We start from the raw sequence: 14,235 nt of genomic DNA, 5'->3' as shown, positions 1-14,235 counted from the left end.
TTTCTTCTGAATGTTCGGGATGGGCCTACCAACTCTATCAATTTGGGTTGATAGTGGGTATCATCTTTGAGATCTTTCCTTGAATTAAAGAAAATAATCATATATAGCAGGAGAGATTCAGAGAGGGGGCAATGGATGTAGTTGCAACATTGTAAACATTGTTGATTATAGAGCAATGGAAATTAAGGCATCAGAAACTACTAAGTCAACTAATTTTCAAATTTGAAGCTTGAATAAAATTACCCAGAATTCTGTAATGCTCACCTAATGTTCGTCATAATGTCTGAGTGGGAGTTTGGCTGCTTTATTTGGAGTTTCTATGCTGAATGCCAATGGTTTCATTCTTCGTGTAGCTTTATTGGGAAGAAACTCTCATACAGGGGTGAGTAGCTTTAATTGTTACCCTTTGGAGTATATGATTGTTTCTGAAGATTGGCCACTGTGATGTATATATAATAATAAGTTTAAAGTTAGGATAACAAGGCACAAGTACTACCACTTAATACTCCTTTTATCTAAGTATAATATTTTCACCAAAATTATTTTGGGATATCTGGACAAAATTGTTAATGTAGCTGTCAAACTTATTATTTTGATGCTAAACAGATTCTGCAGTTTAATAAATTTTCAGGAAATAATTATTACCAACCAAAAAAAAGTAAATTTTAAGTTTTTTTATTGATCATCCTTAAAACTTGAAAGTAATGAGTTTTTCTGAAGATTGATGTGTGTTTGACTAAGTTTAGTTCCCGTCAAAAAAAAAAAAAAAAGTTTAGTTCCTGACATCTAATTTTTGAATTGATTGGGCATTTGTTTAGCTTCAATGGCTTCTATGGATGATTCCATTTGTTTTCTGCTGGTAGTGGTACTGCCTTTTTCTAAATGTGTTATGACATGCCCCAATCCCCATCATCGGTAACAAATCCAATCATTACAGTGGAAACTAATCTGTGTATAGCATGTATCAGATCAACCATACTTTTGTTCTTCTAAAGCTTAATTCTCACAGCTTAACTGAATAACTGCTCAAGCCTCTGTTTTTGGGTTCTGCAATTCCATAACTGGTGACGTCCCTGACAAAATGTTGATTCTTTACTGCAGAGAGGACATGAACTCAAAGCAATGCAACTGCATTAAGGCTACAGATAAGAGGATTGTAGAAGTCTGTCCTGATATATAAAATAGCCGAATAGGCACACGGATGATATCCTGTATGTATGCTGCATTATGCAACTGATGAATTGATAACCTAGTTCGGACAGGTGATTCCAGGGATCACCTCATCAAGATTACTCGGTAAATAATGTTTAAACTATCTCTAATAAATACTTTTTCCTTACAATATGCACCATAATGGTTGATTAGGGAATGGGGAATAAATAATGATGAAATTAGTACAATGGAACCATGAAGTGCAGATAATATTCTTTCATTACTATTTTGTGCTTGCTTGATATGACGAACAAACTATGCAAAATCATTCTTAGAAGCCACCTGATTTACCTTCCTGAAGCAGTGAAATCACTGCTGCCTCAAAAGACAATAAAACAAAACTGAAAAAAAAAAAAAAAAAAAAAAAAAAAACGCAAGTAAAGTTTAAGCATTACTGAAATTTCTGCTCCAGTTTCATTCATTATAAACTACAGTATATCAGATCAAACTCATAAAACATCACAAGTCAAGAGAATAAATCAATAAATATAAATCGTTTCCAGTACTAAACAATAACTGCAGTTCTGTAAGGAAACATTCCAATATATAGTGGCTTTTTAAGCTCTTAAATCAATTGATACTATTCACAAGATTTTGTTTGCCAACCACCTTGCATCTGCTTTTACTTATCACCGAGGATTCAACTCAGTGATTTCACATTCTGCTTGAATGCTATAACTTTCACGTGGAGCTGCTTTCTTTCCTAGACGATAAGGGAAAGCAGGAGGGCGTACAGGTGATGGAATTGTGATAGGTTGGGTGTTAAGCATGAGCAATACTGATGCAATGCTAGGCCTTTTATCTGGCTCTTCTTGAATGCACAATAACCCAACCTGTATACATCTTTCTGCCTCAGCCTTTGCAGAAACATTCCCTAGTGCTGACTCTAGCAACTTCAGAGAATTTCCTTCATCCCAAAGCCTCCAAGCCTTGTAATGAGCCATCACAATATATGATATCAGTTCATACGGGGAAGCGATTTATTTATTTCTTTTTTTTTTTTTTTTTGGCTGGGGGGGGGGGGGGGGGGTTGAGGGGGGTTATGAACTTAAGATTATGAATAATTCAATCAATCAATCAAAGTTTATGAATAATTGATTACAGATTTTTAACTTACATAATCTAGAAGGCTATCTGCCTCCATATCTGGATCAAACAAGTTATTCCGCTGACCACTCAAAATCTCCAAAAGTATGACACCATAACTAAAAATGTCAGACTTTCCCGAAAATTGTCCTGTTATTGCATATTCAGGAGCCATGTATCCGCTGCATCACATTTTACGTTTCTTATCAAGGTTAGCATTCTTCTTCTTAAGTTGTTAATATTATTAAGCTGCTTTATAAAGTGATAAGGATGTAAGACAATGAATTCAATTTGAAATAAATCTTACAATGTCCCTGCCACCCTACTGGTATTCCCCTGACTTTGGTCCCCTCCAAAAAGCTTTGCCATGCCAAAATCTGATATTTTTGGGTTCATCTCTCCATCTAACAATATGTTGCTTGGTTTAAGATCACGATGGATAATTTTGGGCCGAGAATCTTCATGGAGATATAAGAGGCCTCATGCAATTCCCATTATGATGTTGTAACGTGTCTCCCACTTCAAATTTGCGCTTCTTTTTTATCTGCAGTTTATGATTGATGACATATTATGAATGAAGGTGTTTCAAATGAGTCACATGTCTGCACAGAAATTGTTATGCATTGAACTTGTTTTCCCCTAGATGTGTCAAAGTAAACATTACCAAATAAATATCGGTCAAGGCTCTTATTGGGCACAAATTCATAGACTAGTAGCATCTCATCCCTTTCCAAACAAAATCTGAAAAGTTTGACAAGATTTTTGTGCTGAATTTTGGCAGCTAAACATGCTTCAGTCTTGAATTCCTTGATTCCTTGTCCTGAAGCATTTGACAGCCTCTTAACGGCCACTGCTTGTTGGTCTGCAAGTTTTCCCTGAAATCAGCATTGTCATTTAACAATGTCAAATAAGTGAATATCTATAGTGGGAGAGCATGAATTGCAAGATCACATCATAAGTATCACACGAACCATGTAAACAATTCCAAATCCACCTTGCCCAAGCTTATTGGCTGGTGAAAAGTCATCAGTGGCCGCTTTAATAGTATCCAGTTCAAAATGCAGGTTTTCCATGCTTTCAATTTCCTCAATCCCTGAAATGACAGAAAATCATTGTTAAAGTGTTTATTTTGGGTTGTGTCACTAGCCTGATTGGTTATAAATTTCTTTATCTTAAGCACATCAAGTGATGATTTGTCTTTGTAAGTTAATATTTCCTTCTTTCCCATTAATAACCTGCCAGTTCTTCCTTTAACAGGTGAAAGTGCGAGAAGAGAACTTACCAATGGGCTTTCGGGTGGATTTATTTCTCTTCAAAAAGGCGAAGAAGTGTAAGAACAAAGATGATGCTGCAACTACTGAAGTAACAGCCAAGGCTATGTATATCCCCTTGCCTGAATTCACAAATAGAGACGTAAGTTTTACTTTATTCATACTCTAGTTATATTTCATATTAAGTAGTTTGCTTTCTTTCTTTTGGGCAAGTGAGATTATGTTTTTCCCAAAAAACTCAGTATGTAAAATACAGTTTATTGGAGTGTTTATCTTTGTTTGTCATCATACGCAAGGGAATACATCAGAGAGAGAGAGAGAAGAGAAGAGAGGGGAGGGGGTGGAAACTTTAAAGGGAGCAAGATGAAAAAGTCTTATATCATACTCTAGTTATATTATAAGTACCTGGTGAAAGAGATCCAGCATCATTGAAAGCATACATCAATCTGCAACTTGATTGCAGGAGTCCTCCTGATTGGGTACCAGGTGTTGTAAGCTTACTTAGTGCACTATTTAGGCAATTACTGCAATCTGAGGGGCTCAAATCAGGAGTGCATTCTACAAAACAAGTCATTGTCAGGTCTTTAGTTAGATAAACTGTTGTGCTTGATGCTAATGATGAGTTCCCAGTGGTAGCCGTGCTGAAGAGGCTGATAAATGTGTCTGTCAAGTCTTGATTATACTGACTATACTTTGCTTGTCCACTCTCCATATATCGATGTACAGATTCATCATTGATTGCGAATATGGAGTGGTTTGCATAGCGTAACATGCATTCTATATACCACACTATAGATGCTACACTAGATGGACATTGTTGTCGAATCTCACCCTGTGCAAGTGTGATGCAATCTTGGCAGACCTGATCAGTGGTGTAACTGCTGCAAAGGAAAAGGCCATAGACTTGGTTGGGTGCTTCTCCACTACTGACGTTGTAGAACTTGTTTGTGCTATCTCTGGAGGTGAGGTTAGATAATAGTAGATCAACATTATTTGCGTATTCACTTTCCTGATCATATTGTTGATCCCCTCCACAATAGCTACCTAAGTATGTGACTTGATCCTCGGCAGTCGCAGCCTGGAGTAGAAGATCTGAAAGGCAAAGAAATAAAAAGGTTCCTGATAACAAATGGAGTACAATTTTTGTTTGGTCCATTTCTTCTTTTTGTTTGTACCAGGAGGAATATTGCAGAAATGCAGACCATGGGATTTTAAATTTATTGGCTTCCTGAACACTCCCTTCTGACTAATTAATATGTTTACATTATTAATGAATGGGTTTTAGCTTAATAGTTTATTTTTCAACTGAATGTGACCAAAAAACTTTTATGCTGCATAGAAACTTCAGTTCCCATCATCTGATTTAGCATCTGAATTATTAATTACCTTGTTTATGTAATACTAGTGTTGATTAATTGAACATTTACTCAAAATCAGATATAAGAGTTATTGCTTTTAATTAAAGTTGTTTTTATCTGATTCGTCATCTTTGCTTAAAGTAATTGTCATCTTTGTAGCATTTCAACTTAATCACTTTGAAATCCTGAGTCGGTGATAGTTATTTCCTGGAAAGTACCACCAATTGAACAGATGACTATTAGTAAAATATTAACTTTGACTGGGAATTTTTTTTTACTTTCAACAAAATGTAAGATAGTGACAGAACAATTAATTATTGTATGATTAGTTAGTCCAGAGTAAGTTAAAATTGATTGCTTTGGGCACATATCTATGTATCAAACTTCATTGGTCTTTTCACTACAGAAATTCTAAAAAAGAATACTAAAGTCAATGGCTATTTTTAACCCAAAAACTCTCTGTTTGCTCTGTCTTTCAGTCTTTTTCAGACCTGTTGTTTCGGAAGATCAAGTTACTTTTTTGCAGCAGTTTTGTTCTGAAGAACAATTTGAGCATGAAAGTGTATATCAAAGAAATCTAAATCATCTTCTAGCAAATCTCTCGAGTGAAGCGGTTTCAAAAAAGTTCTACAACTCCACTGAAGGTGATGGTGTTAATAAGGTGTACGGCCTATTCATTTGCAATGCTGCCTACACTGCTCAACTTTGCCAAGACTGCATTACTGTAGCAGCAGGGCAAGTTCAACAAAAATGTCCATATGATGTTGATGCAATAGTGTTTTATGGACAGTGCATGCTACGTTATGCTAACCATCCCATATTCTCTATTGAGGATGATTCTGTGCATTTCAGCTTTGAGTATGGACCACGGATTTACAAGGAGTTTGATCAGCAATTATCGAGCATATTAATTGACCTCTTCAATAAGGCCATAGCAGATAATGCGTCCCTGGCTTATGCATCAGGAGTGGTTTATGTTAGAGAAACCATATCACTTGTGGCCTATGTTGATTGTACTCCTGATTTAAGTCCATATGACTGTAACAGATGCTTACAAGTAGGACTCAATAGGCTTCCAATGAATGGAAGACAAATTGGAACAACTGTGCAGCCAAGTTGCCGATTGTCATACTTTTATTTTGATGTCAGCCCAGGTGGCACTTAACTCCAAACATTTCCTGTCTTTCCTGAAATTTTTTCTTTCATTCATAATTAGTTTATGAAGTAAAATTCATCATGAAGAAAATCTGAAAGGAACTTATTAATGGATGCAGGAAAACGATTTGGTGCTTCATATATTGCTCTTACCACAGTTGCTGCCATAACAGGGATATCATTTATCTTGAACTTCTATCTGTGCTTCCGCAAAAGCAAGGAAAGAGGGAAACCCACTGGTAAATCATCTTCTGAAGTATGAAATTTGCAGATATGCATGTGTTGGGAAATAGAATTTCATGATACTGGGAAGAGTTATTTATTTTATTTTTAGTACATTTTCCACTCGACTCTGTAAATGGAGATGTCAGATCATGGTAGAGTCTATTCATTGCTACAAGAAAATTGAATTTACCCATTACAGAAATTCCTTTGTCTTTTCTCAGGGATGAACTTTAAACCTGTTTATTAAACTGAGAATATACAGATCTTGGTGGTTTGAAACATCAGTATCTTTAATATACATCCTTGTTTAGACAATGACAGTTTAGAAGTATCGTCTACCACATCTTCTCTTTGAATTTAACTTAAGCATAAATTAGTACAATTTCAAGGACCATCCAGAACAAGAAAATTATCCCTGGATAATGATTAAGGTCCGACAGGATGTTGATGAATAAATGAGTATTACCTTCAATTACAAGATTATAGTTACATTGTTAATTATATAACTATTTTCGATTTAGTGTACTAGTTTTATCAAATATATCATCTACAAGAGATATTTGTCTATCTGCTAAAACATTACTAGTTGTGCTTATATGCCAAGGAATATGGGGGTAAAAAAAACATTTGTAGTCTTGTAGGACTAATTTTTTTAATTTATTTTTTCACGCAAGCAGGACAAATTTTAGTGTATTAATTTTATCAAATATCTCAGCATAAATCAGAATGAATGAGATTCTGTGACGTGTTTTGCAGGACTTGAAGAGATTGAGAGTTTGGAAACTCTGCACTTACAATTTAGTTCTATCAAAGTTGCTACAGACAATTTTGCCTCTGCTAATAAAATAGGTCGAGGTGGATTTGGAATTGTTTACATGGTATTTTTGAACAGCTGACTGATAATTCAAGGATTATTTACATTTTCCTTTCTATGTATAAACTTATTCAGATTTGACATCTTACTGGAACAATTATTAACAATTCCATGGCAATTTTAGGGAACACTTCCTGATGGACAAGCTATAGCTGTTAAGAGACTTGCAAGTCCCTCAGGGCAAGGAATTAGGGAATTCAAGAGTGAGGCATGTTTAGTAGCAAAGCTGCAGCACAAGAACCTAGTCAAACTTTTTGGTTTTTGCTTGGAAGGAGATGAAAAATTACTTGTCTATGAGTTTGTGCCGAACAAGAGCCTTGATCGCTTCCTCTTTGGTATTATTTTCTTTCTGTTGCAATTTGAAATTTGCTATAAAAATCTATGATGGAGATGAATAGCTTAATTACTACAACCAATTTGTGAAAAATTGTAATTCCTTGACAATTTTTGTCATGTTTGATGATGTAGATACAAATAGGGGAGTCCATTTGAGATGGGAAACTCGGCAACAAATCATAATGGGAATTGTAAGAGGACTGCTGTATCTTCATGAAGATTCTCGATTCCGGATTATCCACCGGGATCTCAAGCCTGGAAACATTTTGTTAGATGAAGAATTGAACCCCAAAATTGCTGATTTTGGAATGGCAAAACTGTTTGGGGTTGACCAAACTCAGGGAAATACCAGCAGAGTTTCTGGAACGTTGTAAGTTTACCTTCCCTATTTCTCAGCTATTATTTCTCATCATAACTTGTGACTTCTGACTTGTGGGGGTGTTATACATAATGCAGCGGATACATGGCTCCTGAGTATGTTTCAACAGGAAAATTCTCAGTTAAGTCTGATGTCTTTAGCTTTGGAGTTATACTTCTGGAAATTGTGAGTGGACATAGGAATAGTGTCTCTGAACTAAAAGAAGAAGATGAAAACCTACTAAATCATGTAAGTAATACTCTTCTTATATTGGACTTCAACTAAATTTACATCTGTAGCAAATTTGATGTTACGTTCACAAATCACAACACAGGCATGGAGGCTCTGGAACGATGGGACTGCTTTGAAGTTAGTAGATCCAAATCTTGGAGGAAATTACTTAATCCCTGAAGTGACAAGATGCATCCATATTGGACTATTGTGTGTCCAAGAAGATGCAGCGAGACGGCCAACAATGGGATTAATTTTGTCCATGCTCAGTAGCCTGTCAGTAGTTCTACCTTCTCTGACAGCACCTCCAGCTTTTCCATATAGGAGAAACATACCTCAAGCCTTGAGTGAAAGTAATGCACGCTTTACAGAGGTGTTTACAACTATGCAGGGGAGGTAACTCTGTGCCTTGGGAAGCAGACAATTCAACTCGATGATTTTAATGCTTAAAAACTATTTACTGGAATTATTTCATGTAAATATGAATTCTATGTTTCAAGTGGATTATATTCCTGGGGGCCGTATGTTCCTATGTTGTAGATTTTTTTGGCTGTTGGTCCTCTTTTATTCATATCTTGAGGATATTATGCATCCAGTCCCTGAACCAACTAAACCTCCATTTAAAGGAAGGGTATATATGATATATATCCATTGGGAGGGGGGGGGGATGAACTGGATATGCACTTTTGCCTGCACGCCTCCATCTATATGTCTTGCATCAACTTTACCTGATGTAAATGGCTGTAATTAATTGTTACAAAAGATAAAAGATTATATCTTGCTGTCTTTGTTGCCTATGCCTGTCAAGTGCTTCAATATTAACTTGATCAGCTTCATAACTTATTGATTGGTGGTTTCGAAGTTGGTACTTAATTTATTAGTTAATCCATAACTTAACAGTAATGACTCATGGATTAATCCATTCTGTTTTTCTTAAACCACTAGCAGTGGTTGTTACTGTTAATCCATATCTTATTGATTGATGGTTTCGAAGTTGGTACTTAGTTAATTTATTAGTTTATCCATGACTTGGCAGTAATGACTCATGGATTAATCCATTCTGTTTTTCTTACAACCACTAGCAGTGGTTGTTACTGTTAATCCATATCTTATTGATTGATGGTTCCGAAGTTGGTACTTAGTTAATCCTGTAATCCACGAGTCTTCTGCACAAGAGTTGTATTTTTCCTAGTTTCACTCTGCACTTCAGTTTTCTGGCCCTGCAACCCGTTAGTTTAAAATCCTTTTAGCTTTTCTAATGGGGTTTCTTTGTCTGTGACATTCTGTTGTTCATTTTTTTTTTCCTTTCCGGATCCTTAAATAAATAGAACAGAGTAACAACCACTGCTAGTGGTTTTACGAAAAACAGAATGGATCGCTTTAGCGTACAGTGTACACTGACTTGCAGAATTGCAATTTTGCTTCAGTTACAGTTCATTTGAAATTCAATGCAGTACTTTGAAGGAGTGAGAGCCAAATTGACTGAAAGATTATATGAAGGAATCAAATCAGTTGTGAGGCCATATCAAGTGATGACATGTTATGATGACGGAGAACTATGATCAAAGGCATTCACTTGTGAGGCCATCCTTCCTGCTAATTCTGCAAAGTAATAAATTTTTTTTTTGGCCAGTTTCATTATTTAATGTATTTCAATAGATGTACATTCTTTTGTGATAACTGTAATTTAAATCATTTGTACAATATTTGTCATTGCACTCAGTCTCCGGTGTCCTCAGGTCATTTCATATGATATCTGCTCAACAAATCAAAAAGTTTGCTGAGGTAATCCACATTTTTTATGAAAATTTTGGTTCAACAATTTCATCAATACTTATCTTTGTTGTGATATCATTTTCTGTCAAATGGGATTCTTGAACAAGTCCTCTGCAATTAATAAATACTTCAGTCAGGATTCTTGAAGTTATACTGCTGTGTATTCACACCATGATTATAGATTAATTGACTTTCATATATAGTCCAATAATTGATGTATAAATTTGACCCAGATGAAAAGTTAGCTAAGCATTAAGTTAAGATTGCAGCGATGCTGCTTTGACTTTCAAGAAATTCCAATGTCTACTAGTCTATCAATTAATTTACACTTTGCTTTGATCAAGTTATGCACAACGAATTCAGAACACTAACTATATTTTTCTCTGTGCAAGGATAACTAGTTAGTTTAAGAGTGCCTGATGGATGGAAAGGCTCAAATTTACTCTTGTTACATGCAGTCATGCATCTTGCAGACCGTAGGAAATTCAGTTTAAATCATTTGCTGAACTTATCTTTCTGATTAGTAAATTGCCTGAATTCCGGAAATGTACACTATACTGACTTTGACCTATAACAAAATTCCAGCTATATCTGACTGATGTTTTTATTAATGCTAAATCTAGACTTCAGTTCTCGTTTCATCTGAGTCAATATCTTTTTTTTTTTTTTTTTATTACGCTGCATTCTGAGATAGAGGTTGGAATGTCGTGCTTCATGCATTCTATTTTGGTAAGAAAAACAATTAAGCAGTGAACAATTTTTTGCAGGCTGCTGCTACAGGAGCTACCTGAGGTCAAACTATACTATGGAGAACGAGGCAAAAACAGCGTGGCAGATGTCCTGGCAAAGGATGCTAGAGGAAGGCTAAATATCTTGAATCATGCTTGTAATTTGTTAGCTCCTCCTTTTGTCTGTATAAAAAACTTAGAACTGGATGCTGTAAACTGTATTAATCATCCTAGGGGCCATGACCCCCATGCTGTAGTTTTGGGCAACCCAACGGGAGCCAACAAACATTAGCCTAACTTAATATATTTTGCCGTTCTCCTCAAAAAAAAAAACAAGTGAACAATTTTTTAGTTTTTATTATATTTGTCTCTGAAGCACAGTTGTGACCTGTGAGCTTCCATTTGTTGTGACTATGACTGGATATTTGGAAATAAATTGTTTTTTTAAGCTAAATGACTGCAAGACCAACTAAATATTAGGATTATGTTTGAATGGTATGATTCTCCAGAGTGATCCGAAGTTATTTGCTTTAAGGACATATCTAGCTTTATTGAGCCCTGTATACATCTTATCCAATCTTTTCTTTTGAAAAGAAAATTACTGTGAATGGCTATTTATATCCCAAAAGCTATGTCTCTGATCTGCCTTTTAATCTTTTACTTCCAAGTGGTCGTTACTGACGATCAAGTCACTTTTATGCAGCAGTTTTGTTCAGAGGAAGGACACTATGATCATGAAAATATATATCAAAGCAACTTAAACCTTCTACTATCCAATCTCTCCTTTGAAGCAGTCACTAAAAAATTCTACAACTTCACTGAGGGTGAGGGCAGTAATAAAGTGTATGGCCTATTCCTTTGTGTTGGAACCTACACTGCCCAGCTTTGCCAAGACTGCATCACTGAAGCAGTCGGTCAAGTTCAACAGAAGTGTCCAAATCATGTTGCAGCGATTGTGTTTTATGGGCAATGTATGTTACGTTATGCTAACCGCTCCATATTCTCCATTGAGGATGATTCTGTGTATTTCAATTATGAATATGGACCTCCTGGTTACAAGCAGTTTGATCAGCCATTATCAAGCATGTTGATTGACCTCTCCAATAAGGCCAAAGTTAATAATATGTCCCTGGCTTATGCAATGGGAAGTGTCTATGTTAGTGAAAATGTAATACTTTCAGCATATGCTGATTGCACTCCTGATTTAACCCCATCAGAGTGCAACAAGTGCTTTCAAACTGGACTCAATAGGCTTCCGATGAATGGAAAGCAATTAGGGACAACTGTACAACCAAGCTGTCGATTGCAATACCTCTTTGTTGATTTCAACCAAGGTGACTCACTGACTCTAAGCTTCTAATAACTTCTCTGTAGGCTGTTATCATTTTTGCTTAGTTTCAACTTTGAAGCTACCGCCATATTTTTTATGTACTCGTGTTTTAAAAAAAAATGTGTATTTTGATGCAGGGAAACAATCACACACGTCATATATTGTTGTTATTATAGTTGCTGGAGTTGCAGGGATATCATTCATCTTGAACTTCTATGTGTGCTTCAGAAAATTTAAAGCAAGAGAAAAGCCCACTGGTAATTCATCTACTAACATTTACAAATAATCAAATATGCATGTTCTGGAAATCAGATCTAGGGTGGACTCAATGGAGCTTTTTGTAATCTTCAAATCAAGTACTATAGAATTTTCAAGTATTAGCTTTATCATTATGGTACTTCTACATAAGATATCGTTAGGAATTTGTAGCCTCTAGGGGGAATAAACAAAATTTATAGTCTAATAGAGATTTAAGTATGGATGAGGCTCTGCTATGTTCTGCAGGAATTGAAGAGATTGAAAGCATGGAAAATCTACATTTGCAATTTGATCTTATCAAAGTTGCCACTGACAACTTCTCTCCTGAAAATAAAATTGGCCGAGGTGGATTTGGATTTGTTTCCATGGTATGTTTGTGTAATTGACAAATATTATGAAACTAATGCTTTTTTCTTTTTCTGTCAAACTTCATACCATAATTTCTTCTTGTCAGACAAACAGCTTATATTTGTTCACTTTCAAATTTAGGGAACACTTGCAGATGGACAAGCTATAGCTGTTAAGAGGCTTGCAAGTCCCTCAGCGCAAGGAATCAGGGAATTCAAGAGTGAAGCATGCTTAGCAGCAAAGCTGCAACATAAGAATCTTGTCAAACTTTATGGATTTTGCTTAGAAGGAGAAGAAAAATTACTTGTATATGAGTTCGTGCCAAATAAAAGCCTTGACCGATTTCTATATGGTATAATTTCAATTACAACCTGAACTATTTTATAAAAGACCATGTTGGGAAATGCATACTAGATACAACTAGGGGAGCAACCAGGGGAGCTCCTTTGAGAAAAGTTCTGATTTCTTGATGACTTACTCTTGTCCTGGCTGAAATTGTAGGTACAACCAGGGGAGTCCATTTGAAGTGGGAAACTCGACAAAGGATTGTAATGGGAATTGCAAGAGGACTTCTGTATCTTCATGAAGATTCCAGATTCAGGATTATCCATCGCGATCTTGAGCCTAGCAACATATTATTGGATGGAGAAATGAACCCCAAGATTGCTGATTTTGGAATGGCAAAACTTTTCGAGGTTGATCAAACTCAAGGAAATGCTAGTTGAGTTGCTGGAACATTGTAAGTTTGATCCCTTCCTGTCTCCTCCTCTGGATAAAATCCATAGCCCCCCAAACCTTAGTCATGAAATCTCATGCTTTTTTTTTTTTTTTTTTTTTTTTGCGGATGCAAAATACTGCAGTGGCTACATGGCTCCAGAGTATGCTTCAACAGGGAATTTTTCAGTCAAATCTGATGTTTTTAGTTTTGGAGTCTTACTTCTGGAGATTGTGAGTGGAAGCAGGAATAGTGTAACTGATCTAAACATAGAAGATGAGAACTTACTAAATCATGTAAGCTTTAATCATAAAAGATTATCCGCCTGAAAAATTTAAAAAAGGAAAATCACAGCCTCTGCAAGAAAAATTTAACAATAAAGCTCTTTAACTGATGTTATGTTTTCATACAGGCATGGAAGTGCTGGAATGATGGGACCGGTTTAGAGTTGGTGGATCCAAATCTTGGAGGAAATTTCTCAATCCCTGAAATTGAAAGATACATCCATATTGGATTATTGTGTGTTCAGGAAGATGCAGCTAGACGGCCAGCAATTGCATCAATCTTGTCTATGCTCAGTAGCCAGTCAGCTGTTCTGCCATCTCTGACAGCGCCTCCAGCTTTTCCGTATAAGAGAAACCTTCCTCAAGCCTTGAGTGCAAGTAATGCTCATTTTACAGAGGTGTTCACTAATGTGAATGGCAGGTAATTCTATTACATGGAAGCTCTGTTACTTAGAAGGCTGACTGATTACAATGCTTGAAAACTCGTTATAGGGATTCTTTTACACAAAATTTATTTCCTTCATGTCAATGAATGATAATTATACTCAATATTTTGCTTGTTAACACAGCATGATTGTAATAATGGTTTTCTGATTTTGCTAGACATTATTATTTGTTAACACAACAATTGATTCTACTTTGATGTGGATCCAAAAGTATCTCTGTGTGTGTGTGTTTTTTTTTTCCCTG

The 14,235-nt window shown here is 35.9% G+C and overlaps 1 protein-coding gene and 2 pseudogenes across 2 annotated transcripts; 2 read left to right on the top strand and 1 right to left on the bottom strand.

Moving 5' to 3' along the window:
* Window positions 1–279: 279 nt before the first annotated feature.
* On the top strand, window positions 280–8,709 carry LOC145578322 (cysteine-rich receptor-like protein kinase 19). The gene is made up of 12 exons (XM_081635662.1): window positions 280–382; window positions 1,032–1,162; window positions 3,556–3,677; window positions 4,033–4,149; window positions 4,365–4,531; window positions 5,407–6,081; window positions 6,202–6,321; window positions 7,064–7,185; window positions 7,306–7,516; window positions 7,650–7,887; window positions 7,974–8,124; window positions 8,210–8,709. The coding sequence occupies exons 1-12, from the start codon at window positions 280–282 to the stop codon at window positions 8,504–8,506; spliced, it is 2,454 nt and encodes an 817-aa protein (XP_081491788.1). The 3' UTR covers window positions 8,507–8,709.
* On the bottom strand, window positions 1,665–5,309 carry LOC145579531 (cysteine-rich receptor-like protein kinase 19; annotated as a pseudogene).
* A 942-nt stretch (window positions 8,710–9,651) lies between the features above and the next one.
* Window positions 9,652–14,116, top strand: LOC145578321 (putative cysteine-rich receptor-like protein kinase 20; annotated as a pseudogene). Its single transcript, XR_014098850.1, has 10 exons — window positions 9,652–9,715; window positions 9,830–9,891; window positions 10,663–10,828; window positions 11,279–11,944; window positions 12,078–12,197; window positions 12,445–12,566; window positions 12,688–12,898; window positions 13,048–13,285; window positions 13,407–13,557; window positions 13,674–14,116. The product of XR_014098850.1 is annotated as a putative cysteine-rich receptor-like protein kinase 20 (transcript).
* Window positions 14,117–14,235: the final 119 nt, after the last annotated feature.

This window comes from Chenopodium album, chromosome 14 (assembly GCF_948465745.1).
Source record: "Chenopodium album chromosome 14, dcCheAlbu1.1, whole genome shotgun sequence".
Classification (NCBI taxonomy): Eukaryota; Viridiplantae; Streptophyta; class Magnoliopsida; order Caryophyllales; family Amaranthaceae; genus Chenopodium; species Chenopodium album.
Note: the sequence above shows the minus strand (reverse complement) of the source record. Positions and strands in the feature narration are given on the sequence as shown.

Bases quoted from the DNA above. Each gene is read 5' to 3' on its own strand.
- LOC145578322 (XM_081635662.1), top strand. From the start codon at position 280: ATGTCTGAGTGGGAGTTTGGCTGCTTTATTTGGAGTTTCTATGCTGAA. The intron at 7,517-7,649 runs GTATTATTTTCT...TTGATGATGTAG, and splicing joins CCTTGATCGCTTCCTCTTTG to ATACAAATAGGGGAGTCCAT. The intron at 8,125-8,209 runs GTAAGTAATACT...ATCACAACACAG, and splicing joins ATGAAAACCTACTAAATCAT to GCATGGAGGCTCTGGAACGA.